Consider the following 23,804-nt stretch of genomic DNA (forward strand, 5'->3'; position numbering starts at 1 on the left):
CAATAAACACTGCATGTTATATTCAGAATAGAATCTCTATAAGACCTATTCTAAATAAGACTCCTTATGAATTGTGGAAGGACAGAAAGCCTAACATTTCATATTTTCATCCTTTTGGATGTGTTTGTTTTATTCTGAATACTAAAGATCATCTTGGTAAGTTTGATTCTAAGGCACAAAAATGTTTCCTTCTTGGATATTCTGAATGCTCCAAAGGCTACAGAGTATACAATACTGAAACATTGGTTGTAGAAGAATCAATCAATATCAGACTTGATGATAAGCTTGGTCTTGAAAAGCCAAAGCATTTTGAGAATTTTGCAGATATAGATATTGATATATCAGAAGCTGAAGAACCAAGAAGAAAAGTTTCAGAAGCTGAAAGTCTCATAAGCAAAGGATCAGAAGATCAAGTTGCTGCATCTTTAGAGAATCTCAGAAATTTTGAAGAGCCAACAGTCAAAAGATCTTTTAGACTCACCTCAACTCACTCAGAAGATGTGATTCTTGGAAAGAAAGATGATCCTATCAGAACTAGATCATTTCTAAAGAATAATATTCAGAAGCAGTGATCAGAATCAGAAGATGAAAAGTTCTATTCAGTACAACACAACTGTCATTAAGTGTATTCTGATGGTGAACACGTGTCTGTACGGTTGGTAAAAGTGTGAGTGAATCTGATGGGATGCCACCCTAGGTAACTGTGTTAAATCATTTCATTTACCATGATCTCTCACCAAACGTCACTCATCATTTAATGCAATTGATTTCATTTGATTCTATAACTGTTCATTCTCATAATTTTATTGCATTCTTTTTCAAATCCGTCTCTATAAATACATTTCAAATCATAACGTTTATCTTTTTCGCTCCCATTCTCTCTTTCTTCTTGCATGCATTTTTGTAACCTCTTTGGTCTTTTCTCAAACCCTAAGCGCAAACCCAGAAATATTTCTTGCAATCTCAGTACTATTTCAATGGCTGCTTCGTCGTCTCTCAACGTTGGCTCATCTATTCCTCTTCATCTCCAAGAAGAAGATCTAAAAATTGTTCCGGTTATCTCCTGCTCTATTCCCAAAAAGGAGTTGGAAGTTATCTGTGAACTTATGGTAGACTTTGATAGTCTCGAAGAACATGAATTTCACCTTACAGAAGATATCATCTTTCAAGGATGGACCTCTTTATTTGCTGAGTTCTGTGGACCGGTTTACCCAGATCTTGTAAAGGAATTTTTGGTGCATGCTGTTGTTGCTCCTAAATCTATTCTGTCCTTTGTCCATGGGAAGTTTGTGGTTGTTACTGAAAACATCCTGAGAATGATGTTTGATCTAAGAAACCCTGAGGGTGCTTATGAAATTGATCAAAGGTCTGATTGGGAAGAGGTGTTGACGACTCTTTATACAGACGTAAAGGAGACAAAGCGTGTCAAGGATATGAGGGACCTCTACAAAGTCTGGACCAAGATTCTTCTGGGGTGCTTCTATCACAGAAAAGCAACCCATTCTGCAGATTTTGTTAACAATGAGCAGAAGTATATTCTTTATTGCATAGCCACTCAGAAGAAGGTTGATATTATCTACATAATCTTCAACCACATGTGGACTGCTGTAAGAGATTCCAGAAACGCTTTCAGAGCAAAGAAGAGTTGCATTATTCCTTTTGGAAGGATTATTAAAAATCTTCTGGTTCATTCCAAGATTGTTGAGGATTTGGAAGCTCAATGGACCATCAAAGACCTTGTTGTTGATACAGGAAGCTGTTTGAATGCTCTCACCTTGAGAAAGATGAATGTTATTAAATCTATCAGACAAACCCCTCAACCTCTCCCAGGTGCAAGGTGCAGAAGAGACCCTGTTCTTTCTGACTTTGAATCCTTTTTCAGAAGTGAACTGCCAGGAGTCAGAACTAGATATCTGAACTCACTCAAGGAAGAAAAAGAAAAAGAAAAAGGTGCTCCTGCTAATGGAGGTCGCAAGAAAGCTTCTTCTTCCAGGCCTGCTGTTTCGGAAGATGTTTCAGAAGTTGCTCCTGAAGCTGTTGTCAAGAAAGATAGAAGGACAAAGAGAAAATTTGATCATCCTTCTAATAACCAGGAGAAGGTAGTCCAGAGTGTAGCTGCTGCTACAGTTGTTGAAAAAGTCGTTCAAGAAGAAGCTGTTGCTGAAGGAGTTCAGGTTGCTTTAGTTGAAAATAAGAAGAGTGAAAAAGAGACTGCTGAGAAGAAGAAGAAGAGAAAGTCTACTAACAAAAATGTGGAAACTAAAAAAGCTGTTGAAAAGAAGAAGGCAAGAAAAAGAAAATTGATCATTGATGCCTCAGATGAAGATGAGGAAGTTCAAGAAGTTGTGAATCAGCAAGCAGAAGCTGTAAATCAGCAAGAAGAAATCATTCAAGGACCAACAACTCAAGAAGTTGAAGGTCAGAAGGTTGTTGATAATGAGAAGGAGAAACTTGAATCTGCCAGAAGAAGAGAAATCTCTCTTGGAAAGGCAAAGATTGTGGAAGAGCAGAAGAGTAAGAAGCAGAGGAAGCTTGAGGCTGTGTTTGAAGCAGTTCAGAAGGTGTCCAAAGGTATTCATCTCTCTGAACCTGATTCGGTTCCTGCTTTACGTTCAGAAGTTTCACCAATAACTGTTGCTCAAACCCCTGAACCAATAAATCAACCAGAAAAAGCCCCATCAGAATCACCCATAAACATCCATGTTCTCACACCCCCTCTTCTCCTGTAACCAATACTCTTACCCCTTCTCATTCACCCATCTCAAATGTTCCCATTCCTACATCTTCACCCACAACCAACATTGCTTCTGACCAGGCCCCTGAAACCCCTGTTCTTGATATCCAACCCCTTCAAACTCTCTTTCCACCTCACACAAATATATCCTCTTATCAACCACCACCTCATGCAAACTATGAACCCATTCCTTCCACCTCTGGAAACAATCCCTCTGTATCTGATCTTCCAGATTCTGCGTCACATGAGCAATTGCTCCGTGACTGCAACTACACTCCCAAGCCTCGTCCTGAAGCTGAACTGGTAGTGTTAGATTATGAGAATGAAGCAGAATCATCTTTTCGCCTTGATAGAGAACCTCAACCCTACCTTGTTCTGAAACCAGACTCTCCCATAACCAAAATCAAATCCCGCCGAGCATACCCTATTGGTGTAATTTATGAAATGGTAAAGAGGAATCTCAGAAGAGTCTTTGATACTCTCAGAATAGTTGAACATGTTGGATTAAAAGATGTTGCTATGCGAAAATTCTAGATAATCTTCCGAAGAAAAGCAGATGCTTATTTTGAAGAACTTCAGGAAATTTGTGTAGAATTTGCTCCACGACCTCGTGGAATCCTGAGAAACTATGAAGATTTCTGGTTTAGACGTCTTGGAGGGAGACATTGCTTTGAAGAGAAGGAATTCATTGATGAACTTGTAGAGGCACGAATTGCTGCGGAAATGGAAGCTAATCCTTGCAGGGATATTGTGGTCTGGAGACCTAAGTATCCAGTTCTGACGGGAGACCTCAAATCATTGTTTGACTTTCTGAGGGAGAATCCTTCTGAGGAAGACCCAAATATAGTCATCCCAGAAGTTGTTGATCCGCCAGAAGTTGAAGGTCCTCCTGCACCAAAGAATCTTGCTGCCATTCTTCAAGCCCTTGAGAATGGAGATTTTGATCTTCCTGCTGCAGAATATGAAGGAGATGCTTCTATGGAAGAAGCTGATGTTGAAGATCATCCTGTTGGAGATATTCCTGCTGAGGAAAATCATGTTAATGATCTAACAATGGAAGTTGCGGTTGTGAATGTTGCCCCTCTGGACAGAAGTTGTGAAGCTTCTTCTGGTGAACCCTCTCTTCTGGTGAAAACTCTAGAGGTTATTCAGAAGAATCAGGCTGAGCTAGCTTCTCGTATGGACAACCAAGATACCATCAATGCTGAGTTCCGCTCTTTCATGGAGAGACAGACTGAGAGCAATGCTGGGATTCATGACATGCTGGCCAAGATTATGTCTAAGCTAGGGTTGTCTTAGTCCTTGAGTCTTAGTTGTTTTTCTTTGTTTCTTGCATCTGTCTTCTATGCATCCTCCTTGTATTTTCTGATAATTCTCTTTTGCAAATCAATGAAAATTATCCTTCTTTCTCTCATATTGTTTGTTTTTCATCTGAATTTTTTATGTTTTTTGATGTTATGACAAAAAGGGGGAGAAACTGTGATAAATGATCTGATTTATTTTATTAGTTGCTGGGAGAAAGTCTCTACATTTCTAACAGAACTTGCATTTTCTATGTCTTTGAGTGTTTTGCAGGAAGTGAAGATATTCTTAAAAGCTCAACATGAGAAGCAAAGACATGAGGAAAAGCAGTTCTGTATGGAAACAAGCTCATGGAAATTGAAGCAAGCTGAGTGCTGTGAAGCTTCAAGATCAGAAGCAAGAAGGAAGAATGTTATGATATTTTGATGATAGAATCTGCTCCAACTCATTCTTATTCCTTATATGTTCTGATGCATGTTTTAGTTCTAAATATGCTCTGAAACATTATTGTTTTTGCTCTGATACGTATTATATGTTCTGATACATATATTATGTTCTGATTCATTCATGCTCTGATTTTTGTCGTTTAGTTTGTTCTGTAACATTTCAGGATGTAGAGATGCTCTGATGATGCTCTGGTACATTACAAAATGTTCTGATACAATCTAGCATGCAATGATTCAAGAAGAAATTCAAGCTCTGAAGCTGTCCTATGGAAGCAAGAATCAGAAGCTATGAATGTTCTGAAAGATCTAAGCATATGTGATCGTCTCAACTGAAATGGAAAATACTCAGGGAAGTTCTTATTTATAAATTTCTTCCAGTATTTATTTCAGGGGGGAGATTATTTATCTCAGGGGGAGATTGTTAATCTCAGGGGGAGACATATTCACACACTATGTTTATATGCTTATGCTATAGCTGTGTAATTGTCTTTAGCCGTCTGATATTCCGATTGCAAATTCATATCATTTATATATGTTTTTGTCATCATCAAAAAGGGGGAGATTGTTAGAACAAGATTTGTTCTGATCAATATTCTTAGTTTTGATGATAACAATGTATATGAATTTTGTATGAGATAATGTGGTACTCTAATACTACGCAATTTCCATTTCAGGAATTACATAAAGAGTATGCACAAAATCAACGCAAGAAGCACTGACTCAGAAGGTTCAGCATGCAACATCAAAACATGGTCTGGCAAGAAATCAGAAGATGGTCAAGCAGAATCAGGACATGGGTCTATGGAAGCATCAGAGGATCTTGAGATCAGAAGCAGAAGCACTGAAGTTCTCATGGTATCACGCTACGAGGCACTTCAAGGTCAGAAGACAAGAAGATGCTCTGCACCAAGCTGTTTGACTCTGAGGATATTCAAACGTTGTTTACAAAAACATCATATCAGAAGCAAGTACAAGATGGCAGGCTACGCTGACTGACAAAAGGAACGTTAGAAGCCATTAAAGGCAACATCAGTAGACACAGCGAAATCAAGGCTCGAGGTAGTTGACAAAAGAGTGAAACATTAAATGCAATGCTGTACGGATTATGCAAAGCATTAAATGCTCCCAACGGTCATCTTCTCAAACGCCTATATATTGAAGTTCTGATGAGAAGCTGAAAACAACAACACTTGCGCAAATATACAGAAACGTTGTCAAATTCAAAAAGCTCTCAAAATTCATCTTCAACCTCACTACATTGTTGTTGTAACATATTAGTGAGATTAAGCTTAAACTTAAGAGAAAATCACAGTTGTGATAATAGCTTTCTAAGAAGCATTATAACTCTTAAAAGAATTTGTTTACATTAAGTTGTAAGAACTAGAGTGATCAAGTTGTTGATCAGTATACTCTAGAAAGTCTTAGAGGGTATCTAAGCAGTTTGTTCCTAGAGTGATCAGGTTGTGATCAGTTTTAGAAGACTTAGAAGTTGTCTAAGTGGAAAACCATTGTAATCTTGTGTGGTTATTGGATTAAATCCTCAGGTGAGGTAAATCACTCCAAGAGGGTGGACTGGAGTAGTTTAGTTAACAACGAACCAGGATAAAAATCATTGTGCAAATTGTTTTTATCTTACAAGTTTTAAAGCTACACTTATTCAAACCCTCCCTTTCTAAGTGTTTTTCTATCATTCAATGCGCGTAACCGAACAGAACTTGTGCGTATACACGAGTTTGTTACTAGTTAGAGAGATTTAAAATTAATTCAGACAGAGACAAAAAAATATATTTTTATTTTATAATTTTATCATAAATAATTTTGTGATTCAACCATAAAATTTTGTTAAAAGGGATTGTTTTAAAAATTAATGCGGCTAATTTGTCATATGTTAAAAAGGTTGAAATTAATATTTTTAGAGAATTTTTTTATTGTGAGTCAATAATAGTGGTTAAAATTTACAATTATTATCTCCCCACATTATTAAAATAAATGATGTAAGAGAGAGAAAAAAATATTCACACATAATCTCCACCATTTATTTTAAAATCTAATGATTCTGATTCATTTTCACATTCTCATATATATATATATATATATATATATATATATATATATATATATATATATATATATATATATATATATATATATATATATATATATATATATATATATATATATATATATTATCCATTGTCATGTGACATATATGATTCTAAGAGTAATATTTAATATATGAGTTATGAGAGATATAACATGTATGTTTGCATGATAAATCAACTGTATTATTTGTGATTGAAATGTGTGACTCTAAAGTAGCTAAAAAAATGAGTATGACTCTAAAGTAGTTAAAAAAAGAAATGTGTGACTCCAATAATCATATTTAATTTATGAGAATGAAAAGAAATAAATTTAGTATGATTATTTAATATTAAAATATAATTTTTTAGTTTAAATTTAATTTTATATTCCATATTATTGATATGTTAAAAGAGATAAATTAAAACTAACAATTTTGATGAAATTTTATGAGATATTAATTTTGATCAATCTTATTAACATATCAAATAATTTTTTTATTGATGTTAAATTTTATAAATATGATATATATGATAATATTTTTCAATCCAATGATAAATTTTGTTATACAGATATCATAATAATTAATTTATGAGGATGATAAGAAATGAATTTAGTAAAGAGTTATCGGAGATATCATAATATTAAATTTAATATTTTTGTCTCATTATATATATATATATATATATATATATATATATATATATATATATATATATATATATATATATATATATATATATATATATATATATATAAGCAATTAATGATGGTATGAATAATTGTCTCCAATCTTGTGGTCACATTTTAGTGTTAAAAAAACATAGAAAAGTAAATTTATTTTTTTAAAATATAGTGAAAAATTGTTTAGAAATTAAGTACAAAATCAATCTACTATATTTTAGCTGAATATATTTTAATTTTATAATTAACATTTAAAATTAAAAAAAAAACTTACAATCACCTACAATTATTCAAATACCATCTAAATTTACATATAATTTTTAATATTATATTTATATTTTAATTAAATAAATATTTATTAATTTTTATATAAATATATAATGATATCTAAACATATCCTTAATATATTAAAACAAAATACAAGGTTCCCTCCTAATCTTTAATAAATTTCCCTCCTAACTTCTTATTAAATCTATAGTTGCATTTGATTATTCAAATCTTTTTATTTTTTTATACAACTCTTTTCAAATTACCAATTCCAAAAATTCCAATTTCACTAATTAATTATAATTTTTATATTCACAACATATGAAATATAATTTATTTATTTTTACATTTATAAACATATAATATATCTTCCTAATAAGTCATGTGCATCGCACAGGTAAAAGTCCTAGTTTTTGTTAAAACTCAGTGGAGACACATGCCGCCATCGTAAAGTATAAAGCTCTCTCGTTGACAAGAAGTGTTTGTAGACAAAAATAAAATAAAAGGAGTAACATTGAGTGAAGAAAAACAAAATCCCAATTCAAAAATACGTTTATCAATGAAGAAGCAAGATAGTAAGTACCTCCTATAAATATCCAAACAATTAAAAGAATGCAATGGTCATTGATTAACATATAAGCAAGACTTTTATTATTATATTTGAGTCATACTTAGAAGAACAAACTAACGATTTTCAGCATAGGATCAAAAATAAAAACCTTTTGCCAAAAAAGTGATGGAATTGTTTATTTTTAAGTCAGGAAAGAATGTGATCAACAATTGCATTAGACACGATGCTTTGAAACCTAAGCCAATCTAATATAAATTGTTACGCTCTACTAAAATTTGAGAATTGATACAATAAATAATGTGGAGTTTCCTCTAGCCGCCCCCATTTGTACACAAATTCTCATTTGATAAAACAACAAATTGTTTGGTGTGGACAATTGGATATTCAACAATCTTCATGCAAACACAAATGGTTTAAGGGACTCAATTTGTTTAAAGTTACATCATGAAATATTGGCAAGTGTCCTTACAAAATTCATTCTTTGATTGAATACTCATTATCGAAAGACGAGTTCCAATTTCAAGAATTTTTCTGACTAGTCTACAAAGAAACATTAGGGCATAAACATCAATGTCATGTCACCGTTCATACACATACTCCAAAGTAATATTGTGAGAAAATTATGGATGATCAACTTATAATGATGTGCTTTAGTTTGCAAACGTCATTTTACCTAATAATGCTCTTAAACATGAATTGAGACAGAAATATGTATGTAATACTAAATTTGAGGTATATTATAGTGTTTAATGGGAGTTATTTTAGACTTTTTAACATATTGTATTGATATTTAAAAAAATGTAGGGGAGTTGTTTAAATATTTAGAAAGTGTAAAATAATTTAAAATATTTAGTGGGGTCCATTTAAAAAAACTCAAATGGATTCTTTAGATGTCGGTGCTCTTAGATAACAACTAGTGGAATCTCTAGTCAATGAATATCCTTCTATTAAATAAAATCTCTACTAGATCCTCTATTCGCTTCTCCCTCCGCCAACCTATATTTACAATATGACACATTATACCAGAACTTATTCCTACCAATCTTACACCACAAATTTCATTCACCTAAAAAAATGAAAGTTAAATGAATGAATATAACGAGTACCAAATCCACCTTGGTTACGATTACAACAAACTTTTTAGGCGGTATTTTATTAATTAAAGTTGTTAAGTCTCTTAAGTAGGGGTGGGAATAAGTTTGGTCGATTTAGCCTTTGTCAAGCCTGAGTTTGGTCTGTTAAAAATTACAAAGCCTAAGACTGGCTTGTGATCTATCCTATGCTTACTTTTAGGCCTCAGTTTGGCCTTTTCGAATGCTTGTTTGGCCTATTAACATACATAAAAGCCTATTTTATTCGAACATTTATAAATAAGCAATTTAACTAATGTTTAAATTGACTAACAAATTAAAATATGAATGAGACTATATACTTATTTGCATTTACTTATTCAAGTTTACCTTTTCACATAAGTTTTGCTGTATTATTTATTTAAGAGACCTCATAAAACAGCTAATGACATTGCTCATAAGTTTTTTTCACCTTTTTTTTAATAAAAGGTGGATATATTAATTATAAAAAATAGAGTACAAGGTGATCGCTGGGATCCAACCCGCCAAAAGGACAACGCACCAGCAAAAACAAAGCTCACAACTCTAAATTAGCAATTTGGCTATATGCTTTTTTAACTTATTTGTATACCAGCCCCTATAAACTATATTGTCTTTAATATCAACAACTATATTTCTATGCACCGTATGGTTAAAAATAACCTCATTTCTATGAGCCCAAAGTCCATACAAAGTTTCCGTAAATGCAAGTTTGAGTAGACTTGACTTCCAACCTTTTACTCCTGTGAAGTGGATAATCCAATTCAATTCCTCAACCCAAGGTTTGGGAGTATGGTGAACATTTACCCACTGAAGAATCTGCATCCAAGTGTGTCTCATTATATTGCATTCAAAAAAGAGATGTTCGAGAGATTCGTCGGCAGCTTTACGTAAGCTACAAACAGTCTCTTGGATAAAACCGAACCGGTATAACCTATCTTTGGTCGGTAGGCAACCATGACACATCAACCATAAATTCAAAATTGTTTTTGGTCTTGCATGATTCGATGTCATAAGGTGCTTCCAAGACACTTCAACATCATCATTAATCAGTACCCTGTACAAGCATTTCATTGAAAATGTACCTTGTTGCTGCATTTTATTCCAATCCTATTGGTGTAGAGTGATAAACTCTCTATGATCCATAATACTTGTAAAAACCTAGGACCAATGAGGGAGAGCATCAACCTACATAAAATCGTTATCTTTTATATAATACATATGTATCCATTTCACCCATAGATTATCTGACTTACCACAAAGATTCCACTAACATTTTACCGTGGTAGCATCATTCCAAGTTGCAAAATTAATAATATCCAGACCACCTTGGCATTTCAGTTTGCAAACAGTACTCCAAGTGTCTGGGCTTTTAGATTTCACCACATTCGATCCCGACCAAATGAAAGACCGACAAATAGCTTCTATCTTATTAAAAACAAACCTGGGGAGGGGAAAGCACATCATTATGTACTGAGTAGTAGCTAGAGTAATGCTTTTTACCAATTGAACAGGACCGACATAACTCAGTAGTTTAGTTGTCTAGTGAGAAATTATATCCATTATCTTCTCATTAAGTGGCATAAAATGTACAATATTAAGCTTTTTACTAGTGAGATGAACTCCTAGATATTTTACCGGAAATTGCCCTTCATTAAACTTGGTGATATCCTTCATGCGAACTTTAGTTTCATCATCAACGCTCCCGAAGAAAATTTTACATTTTCTTGGGTGGATGACTAAACCTGTATCGCTGGAAAATCTCTGCACCATGTCAAGCATCATTTTCACCGATATCGTATCCCCCTGCAAAACATCAGAATGTCATCTGCAAATGTAACTAAGTTCTTCAAGATAACTAAGATACAAGTCGGCCTGATATGCCTAAAAAGCTTTTGTTATGCCATGTTGCCTAACCTTTTTAACTAAATAAATTTAAAAAAAAAAAATCTAGGCCTTTTCTACTTAAAAAAAGTCTGACCTAACTTGAGCCTGTGTAGGCTAGGCCTATTTCTACCCATACTCTAACAAAAATTTTGATGCCAAAATTGAAGTCGTTTTAGTAATTTTCTATATTCATTTTATTTTATTTATTATTTAATTTAATGAAAACTAATTATTTCCTACTAATTTTCCACTATCTTATTTTATTTATGTATTTAATATGAAAACTAATATGAAATAGTGTGTATTATATTTTTAAAGTTTCTTCTTTTATTTTATTCTATTCTCTACTTATTATATATTTTTATTTTTTATTTTTTCGTTTTGGTAGGTACAAACATGTTAAGCAGGAAAGAAATGCCCTTAAAATGAACATAGTCTTCAATTATGTTCTATTTTATTAATTTATTATATTGTTGTATTTTTTTTCTATTTGTATTTTCTTTCCATTTTAACTTATGTATTCTACTCATTGTTGATTATGTTTTTTTGGTAGGTATATATGTTCGTGTCTTACCTTTATTTTTTTATTCTTATTCTATTTTTTATTTTTAATTTTTAATTATTTTATTATTGGGTACTAATTTTATATGTTTATTTCGTAGGTATATATTTTGAAGTATCACAAATATATATTTTTAGTATTAATATAATTTAAAAAGTTGAATTGTGAAAGAGGGTGAGATAAAAAATTTATATTTTTGTTTTTTTATTATATTTACATTCTATCTAAAAAACTATAGACTTTTGTTGGTTCATAGATCAAATATGAATTTAGAGGATTTTAAATGACTAAAATATAAACTACACAAAATTAATAGTTTACAAACTCATAACTTATTATGATATATTATCTATAATATCTACATTTATTTATAAGACTGTTGGTTGTTAATTAGTATATAGATTTTTTTTCTATACCAATAGTAACCAAGACATCATTTTTAATATCTTTTTACTCTATAAATTTTACTATTTTAATTTTATGATTTACTTTTATTTTTAAATTTTGTTCAAAATATATATTATTATTTTTTAAGACACACAAATTATTAAATTATTTTTAATACATATTATCATATTTTAAATTATTAATACACATCGTGCGGGTGAATGTCTAGTGACATATATAATATAGAATAAGGTTAAATAGATGGGCAGTTTTGCAAGGTAAAAAAGGTTTTTAAAATGATTTTGTTAATTATGTGCTAATGGACGAATACAAATCGAAAACCACTTAATTGAATGCAAAACTCAAAATTTGAAAAACAGTAAGCAATCTAAAACATATTATATGATAATTGATTGAGATAATCAATTAGGATGTTGGATATTTGATCAAACTCAACAATACAACAAACTAAGCTTGAGTAATTCTATCTAAACTAATCTATTATCAAGCCTTTGCTCAACAATTGGCCAAACATTCCAAAATGTCATTTCCTTCAAATTCAATTACACTATCATATGGAAAATTTGGTAATTAGTTAAATATTCCTTCAATTTACAATTACCATTTGACACTTGGCAGCCTCAATTCTTCTTCAATTCAAAAGTATATTGGGGCGCTTCCTCTCATTTCTTTTTGCCCTTCTCTCTCCTCAACACACTACTACAACCGAAAGAGAAACAAACCCTACCTCTTTTCTTCTCTCTCTTTTCCTTCAAACCCTACCTCTGCCGCCGTCATTTTCTCCCCCCAATCTTCAATACAGAAATCACAAGTTCTTCTCACTCTCACAAGCATCCAAAAATTGTAAACAATCTTAGGTATGCATTCTTCTTTTCTCTTACTATTTCGTTTTGAAATTTTGGTATAACATAACTCAGATGTCCTATAGGATGTCGAGACATTTGATCTGATAGCAACATGTACAAGAAATACAAACCTGTAAAGCAGGTACTGAAAAGCATAAAAACACACAAAATTATTGACCCAGTTCGGTGACAAACACACCTACTCTGAGGGCATACCAAGCCAGGAATGAAGTCCATTATCAGCAATATTAATTCAGAGTTAAACTCCCCCATTTACAACCCTTCACTTAATCCCTACCCAAGGACCCTTCTACCTAGATCCTCTTTAGATATGGAATATCCCCATCCCACTTCCTAACACCGCAGTGATGTTGTACAGTTCTCCAGTCCCATGAGTTGTAGCAACGACTTAACTTCCACAATCTTTTATCCACAGAATAGAAGACACACTTACATGATGAGGAGATATACTCCTATGTCGGGCTGGAAGTCGCACTTCCCTTCATACTCAGCCTTGACTCTAGACTAAGAACACATACTTGGAGTGGCTTAAAAGCTTCCTCCACGAACAATACTCAACTCATTACCTAAAGGCTTCTGAGTGAGAACATGATGACAACCCCATAGAATCGGGTGGTTCATCCACAAACGCAACCCTTATAATTTTACATGTTCGTTTGCTTGATTTTCGAGGTTACAATGTTTCTATTTATAACCTAGTACCCAACTGGTTTTGGGCTTCTAATCACAGCAAATATGTTGTTACAAATCTCCAAAAGATTCTCCTATAAAATATATCTTCAATCAAGTCTTCCTAATTAATCTTCAAAATTAGAAAGTATCCATTCAAACTTATTTTGACTTGATTCTTCCAGATCTTTCTTGTGCCACATAGGATAGCATAATATCGGTTAAGTATATTCTGCATTCTGTTAATTACTGAGTCAGATTCAATCAACAGCAGTTCTGATTCAGGCGCGATGTCGAATGGCTTGCATAGGACATCTTCTTTGACATGTTGTCTAGATGTTGAAACAAATCAACTCATTATGTTTCTTTGTCAAATAGAACTTCCACCTGCTTTCTCTTACAAGTTACAAATCCTATCTAACTAATTGCTACTATATTAGTTTTACCAAACATAATGCCAATTCAAATTATAGAGAAACAACACGTTTCAATTACTTTTGCAATATTTTGTTGAAGAAAAACAATGACAATATTTTGGTTTTTTCAGTTTTGATTTCCACCGCCTCTTTCTTGCATAAGGTTTTTCAGGTATTTAATATTAATATATATTTGTCTTGATTCGAAAATCTTAGCGACATGCTTTGTTTTTTGCCGACATTTGCTTCACTGAATGTTGTTTGTATGTGTTTGTTGTTGTTTGTAGTGTTCCGGAGAAATAAGTTGTGATTCATTGATTTTTTTTTGTTTTCATCGGTAGATTCGTTTTGATGTTAATATTTTTACGTTCGCTTCATCTTTTTGGTGTGAAAATTTTGCTTACTTAGTTGTATTTTTTCAGATCCAGTTTTTTGGTGTGAATATGGTGTAAAAACGGTGGCAGCCATGACTGAACTTGTCTGAAAACATTTGATGGTGAATGTTAGCTGTTTGATTAAATGTATGAAACAATTTGATTGTGAATGCTAGCTGTTTGTTGAATTGTTTCTGTTTTCTGTGAATTGCTGGTCACAATGATAATGTTTTTGTGTATATATCATTTTCATGTGGAAGATATCTTTAAAACTCACTATTATAAATGGCTAGCTATTGCATTAATGTTAGGTTATTGAGCATTTGACAGTGAATTCATCAATATTCTTCACCTGCCATTAAAATATAGTCATTAACTGTTGATATGTAGGCTGTCAAAACTGAAAGCTTATTGAAACCAATCGTTTAAGCCGAAGAATTTCCAGGTGCGTATCATTGAATTTGTGTTGTTATAATGTATAGATTTTGTTCATCGTGAATTTAATAATATATATTGCTATTTGATTATTTTTATATCTTGATTTTTTCCCAATATGCAGTTTGTGTGCATGGAACTTATAAAAGGAACTTAGACTCAATTCTATCATCTGATCTGAAACGCATGGTAGAATGAATGACAAACAATATACAACTTTTGTTTAAATATCCATAGCTTTTTTCTCATTTCATTGTTAAGTAATTACAATTATCACTTTGAAATTTTTCATAGCCTTAGAGTTTCTCAGGCTGATATGATAGAGAAGTTGACCATAGTAAGTAATATAACAGATATAACTATTATTTGATATTATTTTTGCATGTATAGGGTTTAAGTGTTTCTTTAGTTGTCAAATGGGCTGATACCGAAAAGGAAAAACAAGCCTGAAGAGCTCATATAGCACAAATTGACTTTTTACTCGCGTGACTTTAAAAATTTAATTATAACATATAAATAGTGTTGAAAAATTATACTCAAATAAATTAAGTTAAAATTATAAGGGTTAGAATAAATAACTATCAAGAATAAAGTTTGATTTAAAATCCCATATAAATTTTAATTGAATATATATATATATATATATATATATATATATATATATATATATATATATATATATATATATATATATATATATATATATATATAAATTATTTCATAATTAAAATTTGAGAAATTTTATTTATCACAATAATTATAACAAGAATTCATAAAAAAATGCTAATTGTCCTATACAATTAATTAATCTCATTATACATTTTTATTGATTATATATAAATTATTTTATAACTAAAATTTAATAAATTAATTATATGCAAATTATTTTATAACTAAAATTTGAAAAATATTATTTATCACAATAATTATTGTCAGGTTTGTCAGGTCAATTGCACGTGAATCAATGAAAATAAAGTGTTAAATTATTTTCCAAAACATTGTCTAAGCAATTGAGTTAATAGTTAAAAGTTGTGAAAAATTTCGGTAACAAATACATATTATGATATTTTTGTATTATTATTTTTTGTAGACCCGTAATTTTTTAGAGGCCTTAGATTGTATCAGGTTAGTTAGGTTAGTAATAATTAAAAAATCTACTATAGTTTTTTTTTTAATAATTCATGCAGTACTTCGCCATATTATGCCATCCATTCAATAATCATTATATTTTATTATATGTTATTTTTCATTATTAATCTTTTATTATGTGTTATTTTGCATTATTAATTTCTTGACAAAATATGCATGTCAATACAAAAGATAATACTTATAATACATTAATTATAATTTTTATACCATTCATTATTTTTAGTTGTTTTTTTTTAAATGAATCACTAAATATATAGTCAAAATATATAATTTATAAAGATTTAATTGGAATACACTGACGGTGTAAAGAAGTTTTACACCGTCGGTAAATCACAACTGTTAATCTATTGGAAGTGTTTGACTTTTATTTTAATTTTTTGAAAAGTAATATAATTGAGTGGTTGTGATGCATTGATAGTGTAAAAAGTTTTACACTGACAGTACAATAGCAATTAAACTCATTTATAAATAGGGTACAAGTTTTATAACAGACTAATGAGTTAATTTTATATTTTTAAATAAAGCTGAAAATAGGTATAATATACTAACTATAGTTTATAATTAAAATTTTATAAAAAAATATTTGTGATTAAGAATTAGTTAAATTAACTTTTTTAATATTATCCTGGTAAAAATAAGAATAAATACAATACACCAATTATAAATAAAACTAATAAAAATACACTAAGTATAATATTTTTACTTTTCTATTTTTTAAATATTTTGTATATTTATACAATATCTTCTATTATTTATGTATTTAACTTTATTTTGTATCATATTAACTTTATATTAAATTAATTTAATTAATTAAACATATTTTCTATTTCAATTCAAACTTTACAATATTTAATATGATAATAAACTTCATATATTTCTCTAGTTATTATAGATAATGGATACATAATAGTGGTTAAAATTTACAATTATGTTATACTTATAACATATATACCATAATATCTATTGTCATGTGACATATATGATTCTGAGAGTAATATTTAATATATGAGTTATGAGAGATATATAACATATAACACGTATGTTTGCATGATATATCAACTATATTATTTGTGATTGAAATATGTGACTCTGAAGTAGTTAAAAAAAAAGTGTGTGACTCTAAAGTAGTTAAAAAAGAAATGGGTGACTCCAATAGTCGTATTTAATTTATAGTCCTATTTAATTTATGAGAATGATAAGAAACAAATTTAGTATGATTATTTATATTAAAAATTAATCTTTAATTTAAAATTGATTGTATATTTCATATTATTGATATGTTAAAAAAGATAAATTAATTTTTTAAAAAAAATCTAAAATATTTTAACCACAAAATAAAGCACACTATGTACTAGAAGAGCTACCCAAAAATACAATCACACACTTCATATAAGGACAACTGAAACTCAACCTAGCCACCAGTGCCTAGTATGCACTGAAGCGGATTAATCCTCCAAACCTGATACTGAATTTTAAAAGAAGACATGTGAGCCTTTTAGTCACCAAAAGGCATGAATTTTATCCTTTTCACACATAGTCATCAAAGAAAGACTCTTATTTTAAAAAACGTGTTGGTTTCTCGTTTTCCAAATGAACCAAACAGTTGCTACCCAAATAATATTTAATACCTGGATGCATTATTTTCTCCAACCACCCAACGACACAAATTGGTCATAATGATCCTTACAATTTCCTTGAAAACCCGGCTCAATCCCCATCCACCCAGACAAAAACAACCAAATATTACTTTAAAATTCACACCAGAAAAACATATGATCCTGAGACTCGTTTAAGCCACCTAAAGATGGACACCTTTGCTCCACTGCGTTAATAATATATCTTCGCATCAAATTGTCTTTCATATGAAATCTATAACGAAATAACCGCCAAACAAAGAGATTAACCTTCAAAGGCACCGCTTTCATCCACCAAAGTTGATGGTAACGAACCAAATGATCATTCAAGCTCTTTGTCAATAAATGATATGCGCTGCTCATATTATAACAATTTAAATCATGAAGTATCCACACCCACGAATCAGCCACATTAACTTGCAAAACCACATAACTCAAAAGCAAAATGCACTCCCTCACCATCTCTTCCTCCCACGCAAACAACCTCCTACGCCATCTCCATGTGACTCCATCTACCCCCACCCTAAAGAATTCATATGTGCAATTGACACATCCTTATCCACAGGTAATTCAAAAAGTCTATTAAAACGATTCATCAACGTCCCTCCTTTCAACCAAGGATCTTTCTCGAACAACGACTCTACCTCATTACCCACAACATGCTCAATATTAATGAGAAACCACCCTCTATCGACCATGCCAACTCCTAGTCTAATCATATTCACTGTCTGCCACCACATAGACCCTCCACCACTCTCATACTTCAACCGCCCTCATTCCTCTCCATAACGTTGAGCTAACAACCTATAAAATGAATTATTTTGATGAAATTTCATGAGATGTTAGTTTTGATCAATCTCATTAACATAACAAATATTTTTTTATTGATGTTAAATTTTATAAACATGATCTATATGATAATAGTTTTTAATCCAACGATAAATTTTGTTATACAAATAAATTTTGAATAGAAAGGAAGGCAAGATAACAATACAGAACCATGAACTAGTATCACAGCATTGAGATTTTCGGCTTAAACTCCTAACCTTAGGGTTAGGGGCCTTGGTTTCGGTGTTTGAGCTATTGGTTTTATGTGTTTCAGTTTATTGTTCTTAGTTTTCCCTACGATTAGTACACATCTTTAAATAAGTATGAGAGGTTCAGATTATGTCCATGGGGGTGACGGCTGGACGGAAGTGAAATATAAGAAGAATAACAAAAGCAATAACATAGGTAGTAAATGGACTACAAGGATTGCAGACGGCAAATGGGTAGATGGAAAGGGCAAGAAGAAGGATAGTAATGAAAGGATTTCATCCTATTTTTTCACAGAATTTCCTGAAGACTTTGGGACAAAGGAACTGTTTGACGTTTTCAAGGATTTTGGTTTGGTTGAGGAGATTGTGATTCCAGCAAGAAGAGACAGGCGAGGGAAGCGGTTTGGATTTGTCAGATTCCGGAAGGTGGTTGATGAAAGGATACTTGGTGTGAAGTTAGACAACATTTATTTAAGGGGCAAGAAACTTCATGCCAATACGCCTAAGTTTCAGAGACGAGTGGAACACTTGACACATAATGGAGACAAAATTGGGGAAGGAATAAAACAGGCCATAAGGAATAAAAATACAGGAGGAGGATCGGGGACAAGAAACCACTGGACATACGCACAGGCGGTAGACAACTCGAGGTATGTTCCAAAAATGGGTGATAATAAAATTATGAGCCGAAGCTGGAAGGATATAGGAGGCATCAACTTAAAACAGAAGTTTGCACATCGTCACTATAACGTGGAAGAATCAGAACTAAGCAGGTTTAAGAAAGCTTTTATTGGAGTGGTGGAGGAATCGGGCATGAGTTATAACATTCAGGAGGCTTTCAACACAGAAGGGTATTTTAATGTCAAAGTTACACCCATGGGTGCTAATCTCTGTCTCCTTGAGGAAGCGGAAGAAGGGGAAATCGCTACAATAGTTGCGGAGGATAAAGAGTGGATTGGGCGCTGGTTCTTAGAGATTCGGCCATGGAGTCCTGGTGTGGTGGATAATGAGAGATTAACTTGGTTGAGATGTTATGGAGTGCCTTGCCATGCTTGGTCGTTCAAGTTTTTTGATTTTGTAACATGTTCTATTGGGAAACTAGTCTGTTTAGATGATGAAACGAACAAACAATCCAGAATGGATGTAGCTTGTATCCTAGTCAGAACGAAATACTCTCTTGTTCTGAATCAAACACTCAATGTGGAAATCAATGACAACGTATATTGCATAAAAATGGTAGAAGATATGCATGGGCCCAAACGAATCATTGTCCCAAAATCCAACTATGATGATGAGGTCTTCTCATCGGAATTTAGTTCGGAGATGGCGTCTGAGGAAGAAGGAGAGTGCTCTGAAAATGGTGAGGTTGTGGGAGAAAGTACCTTTTCTGCAACAGCTACCATGCTAGGGTTTGTAGGGGAGGATAAAGGGGTTAACAATAGTGAAGAGGTCAGAAACTTAGACGTGGTTCAGGAGGTGGAAAATGATGATACCGTGTGCATGGGAGTTGATAACCTAGTGGTTCAGGGTGGCGGAGTGGACATTATGGAGTCAACATTAAATGCGGAAACTGACAGAGTCATATCATTAAAGGCACGGCTTGTAAAGTCAAAAGCAAAGTCTGTGGTTCCAGGGAGTGGGCCTTTCTTGGAGAAGGCAAGAACAGTAGGCAAGGCCCAAAGTGGTGAGTGTTCAGATCCTATCTCAAACCCCTCTTTTTTGGCGCTGGGCCCAGTTGGAAATAAAAGCAAGATCCGGCCCAATTCGAAGAAAAAATCAATAGAAGAAGTAATGAAGGACTTGAACAAACATGCGGTTCCATCTTTTTTTAGTATCCTCTTACCTTCTAGGGATTTAAAGATTGGGGAAAACACTGTTTCAATTGAGGAAACTTCTGAGGCAGCAGCAACTCAATTGTCTTCAAATTACTCTAGTGGATCGATTTTATGTTGTGATTCGATTAACGATTCAGATGTTCAAAAGGGCAACTCAAGATTCTGGAAGGAGGTTGATGGGAACATTCCTACAAAAATTTGGAAATCAATAAAACAACTGGGCATTGAAGGTGAAGAAGACGACGAGGCTTTTGAAGGTATCGTTAGGAACCTAGAAATAAGAGATCGGAAGAGTGCGAGGGATGTGGAGGCTATGCAAAATAGATGTCCATGAATTTAGTAACACTTAATGTCAGAGGGTGTGGGAATTCTGTTAAGAGAAGCCGAATTCGCCAAGTGTTGCTTCGAGGGAAGACGGAGATGTGCTTTATCCAGGAAACAAAGCTGGAAAACATGAAAGAGGAGTTAGTAAGATCTATGTGGGGGCATTCGGAATTTGAATGGTCTGCCAAAGGCTCAGAAGGGAGGTCTAGTGGAATCCTTACCATATGGAAGAAGGATAGCATAATACCTGTGTTCTCATTCAGAGGTAAAGGTTTTCTAGGAATTCATGCAATTAGGAAAGGAAAGATCTGTTACTTTATAAATGTCTATTCTCCTTGTGCTACTTCTGCTAAAAAAGAATTATGGCTAGAACTGTTGAAATTAAAAGATAAATTGGCTTAAGGAGAGTGGATTGTGGGGGGAGATTTTAATGCAGTAAAAATTGAAGAAGAAAGGAGAGGCAGAACCACAGGAGGGAGGATGGATGAAATGGTAGAATTTGGTGATTTCATAGAACTCATGAATTTGGTTGATGTACCGGAAGTTGGTAGCATTCACACGTGGATAAATCCTGGAGGGACTGCAAGTAGTCGCCTGGACAGATTTTTGATATCAGATGGAATTATCCAAGATTGGAACATTGTCGCTCAAGTAACAGGGGATAGAGATATTTCTGATCACATGCCTGTGTGGATTAAGGCTAGCAATTTAGACTGGGGCCCCAAACCATTCAAAGTTTTCAACTCGTGGTTTCAACATAAGGATTTCCTCAAGTTTGTCAAAGAAGCTTGGGATTCCTTTCAGGTACGTGGGAAGAAATATTTTGTGGTTATGGAGAAATTTAGACTCTTGAAGGCGAAACTTAGGTGGTGGAATGTCAATGTTTTCGGTTGGGTGGACCTAAAAATTGATAAGGGAGTGGATACTTTGAATGAATTAGAAACTGAATTGATTCGATCTGGGGGGCTGCTGAGTGAAGAAGAGGCGGAAAAAAGAAGAGACTCTGTTGAAACAATCTGGAACAATTTACATTTGAAAGAGAGCATGATCAAACAAAAGGCTAGGCAGAATTGGATTCAGGAGGGAGATTTAAATACCAAATTTTTTCATGTGTCCTTAAAGGCTAGAAACCGTAGGAATGCCATAACATCGATACACACAGGTCATGGTACTTTGGAGGATGTAGGGGAGGTCAAGGAGGATATCAAAATCCGATTTTCAAATAGATTCCGTGCAGAAGAAGTTTTGAGACCTAGTTTGAACAACTTGGAGTTTAGGAGATTATCTGATGTTGATAGTGTGGATCTGGAGGAAATGTTTTCTAGGGAGGAAATTAAGGAGGCCATCTTCGAGAGTGAAGGAGACAAAAGTCCGGGACCGGACGGTTTCAATTTGGAATTCATCAAGAAATGCTGGAGCATTGTAGGGGAAGATTCATACAGGAATTTCACAAACTAGCTAAGCTACCTAAGGTGATGACCGCTGCGTTTATTGCTCTGATTCCAAAGGTGGACCACCCACAAAGCCTTGACGAATTCAGACCTATATGCCTTATTGGAAGCTTGTATAAGATCGTCTCGTTGATCATGGCTGCGAGATTGAGACGTGTTATTGGCAATATCGTTTCCAGCAACCAATCTGCATTTATTCCGGGGCGTCAGATCATGGATGGCATCCTTGTTACGAATGAAATTATAGATTATGCAACGAGGAAAAAGAAGGAATGTTTAATGTTCAAGGTAGATTTTGTTCAAGCCTACGATTGTGTTGATTGGAATTACCTACGATTTATTCTACGCAAGGCTGGTTTTGGAAGAAAATGGATGAATTGGCTAGAAGCGGGTGTGTTCACAAGTTCTATGTCCGTGTTGGTTAACGGAAGCCCTACTCAAGATTTCATTGTTTCAAGGGGTTTGCGTCAAGGCGATCCCTTATCTCCGTTTTTATTTGCATTAGATGCGGAAGGTTTGACAAAGATTATGCATAAAGCGGTGGCGTGCGGTCTGTTCAAGGAATTTACTCTTGGCAACAACGCATCTTGTAGTCTGTTACAATTTGCAGACGATACCATTATCGTTGGAGAGGCTTCTTGGTCTAACCTATGGAATCTTAAGGCTGTTTTGTGGGGATTCAAGATGTCTTCGGGTCTTAGTATTAACATGGCAAAGAGTAAGGTTTATGGTGTTGGTATTGAAGACCAATTCCTAAGGGCAGCATCCCATTTCCTATGTTGTAAAGTGGACAACATTCCTTTTAAATTCTTGGGGATTGTTGTGGGTGGCAATCATAGAAGATTAAAGTTCTGGAAGCCGGTAATTCATGGAGTAAAAGCAAGACTATCGAATTGGAAGGGTAGGTTTCTGTCCACGGGGGGTCGAATCTCTTTGATCAACTCGGTAATTGCTAATATACCGGTATATTATTTCTCATTCTTCAAATCTCCAACCAAAGTGATCCAAACTCTTACCTCAATTCAACGAAATTTTCTATGGAACGGATCGGCTGAGAAAGGCAGCATAGCATGGATTAATTGGGAGTCTATTTGCAGAACAAAGAAGGAAGGTGGACTTGGGATTAAGGATCTGGCAATGTTTAATAAAGATTTAATGTGTAAATGGATTTGGAGGTGTCTGGTAGATGATAAAGCCATGTGGTACAAGTTACTACATCAAAGGTATGGGAATTTGGTGAGAAGACTAGTGTTTAACATGGGCGATAGGAAATCGGTGAAGGAATCCTTGTGGTGGAGGGACATCCTGAAAATTAATATAGAATCTGAATTGGGTCATGGTCCCGGTTTTGCGGATATGATTGCCTGGAAATTAGGGAATGGTGTTAGCATATCTTTCTGGTATAGTAAGTGGATTGGAAGTGAACTTTTGTGTCTTGAGTTTCCGACGTTGTATGAAGCGGCAACAGATCAAAAGGCTTCTGTGGCGGATTATGGCGTGTGGAAAAATTCTATGTGGAAGTGGGACAGTAGAGGCAATCTTCAGCATCAAAACCCCCAGCTGCA

At 33.3% G+C, this 23,804-nt stretch overlaps 1 protein-coding gene across 1 annotated transcript; it reads left to right on the forward strand.

Annotated features, from left to right (window-relative positions):
• The first annotated feature begins 20,794 nt into the window (after positions 1-20,794).
• Positions 20,795-22,246, forward strand: LOC131635557 (uncharacterized). The gene is made up of 2 exons (XM_058906184.1): positions 20,795-21,053; positions 21,192-22,246. The coding sequence occupies exons 1-2, from the start codon at positions 20,795-20,797 to the stop codon at positions 22,244-22,246; spliced, it is 1,314 nt and encodes a 437-aa protein (XP_058762167.1).
• The last annotated feature ends 1,558 nt before the right edge of the window (positions 22,247-23,804 follow it).

This window comes from Vicia villosa, unplaced genomic scaffold, assembly GCF_029867415.1.
Source record: "Vicia villosa cultivar HV-30 ecotype Madison, WI unplaced genomic scaffold, Vvil1.0 ctg.001509F_1_1, whole genome shotgun sequence".
Lineage (NCBI taxonomy): Eukaryota > Viridiplantae > Streptophyta > Magnoliopsida > Fabales > Fabaceae > Vicia > Vicia villosa.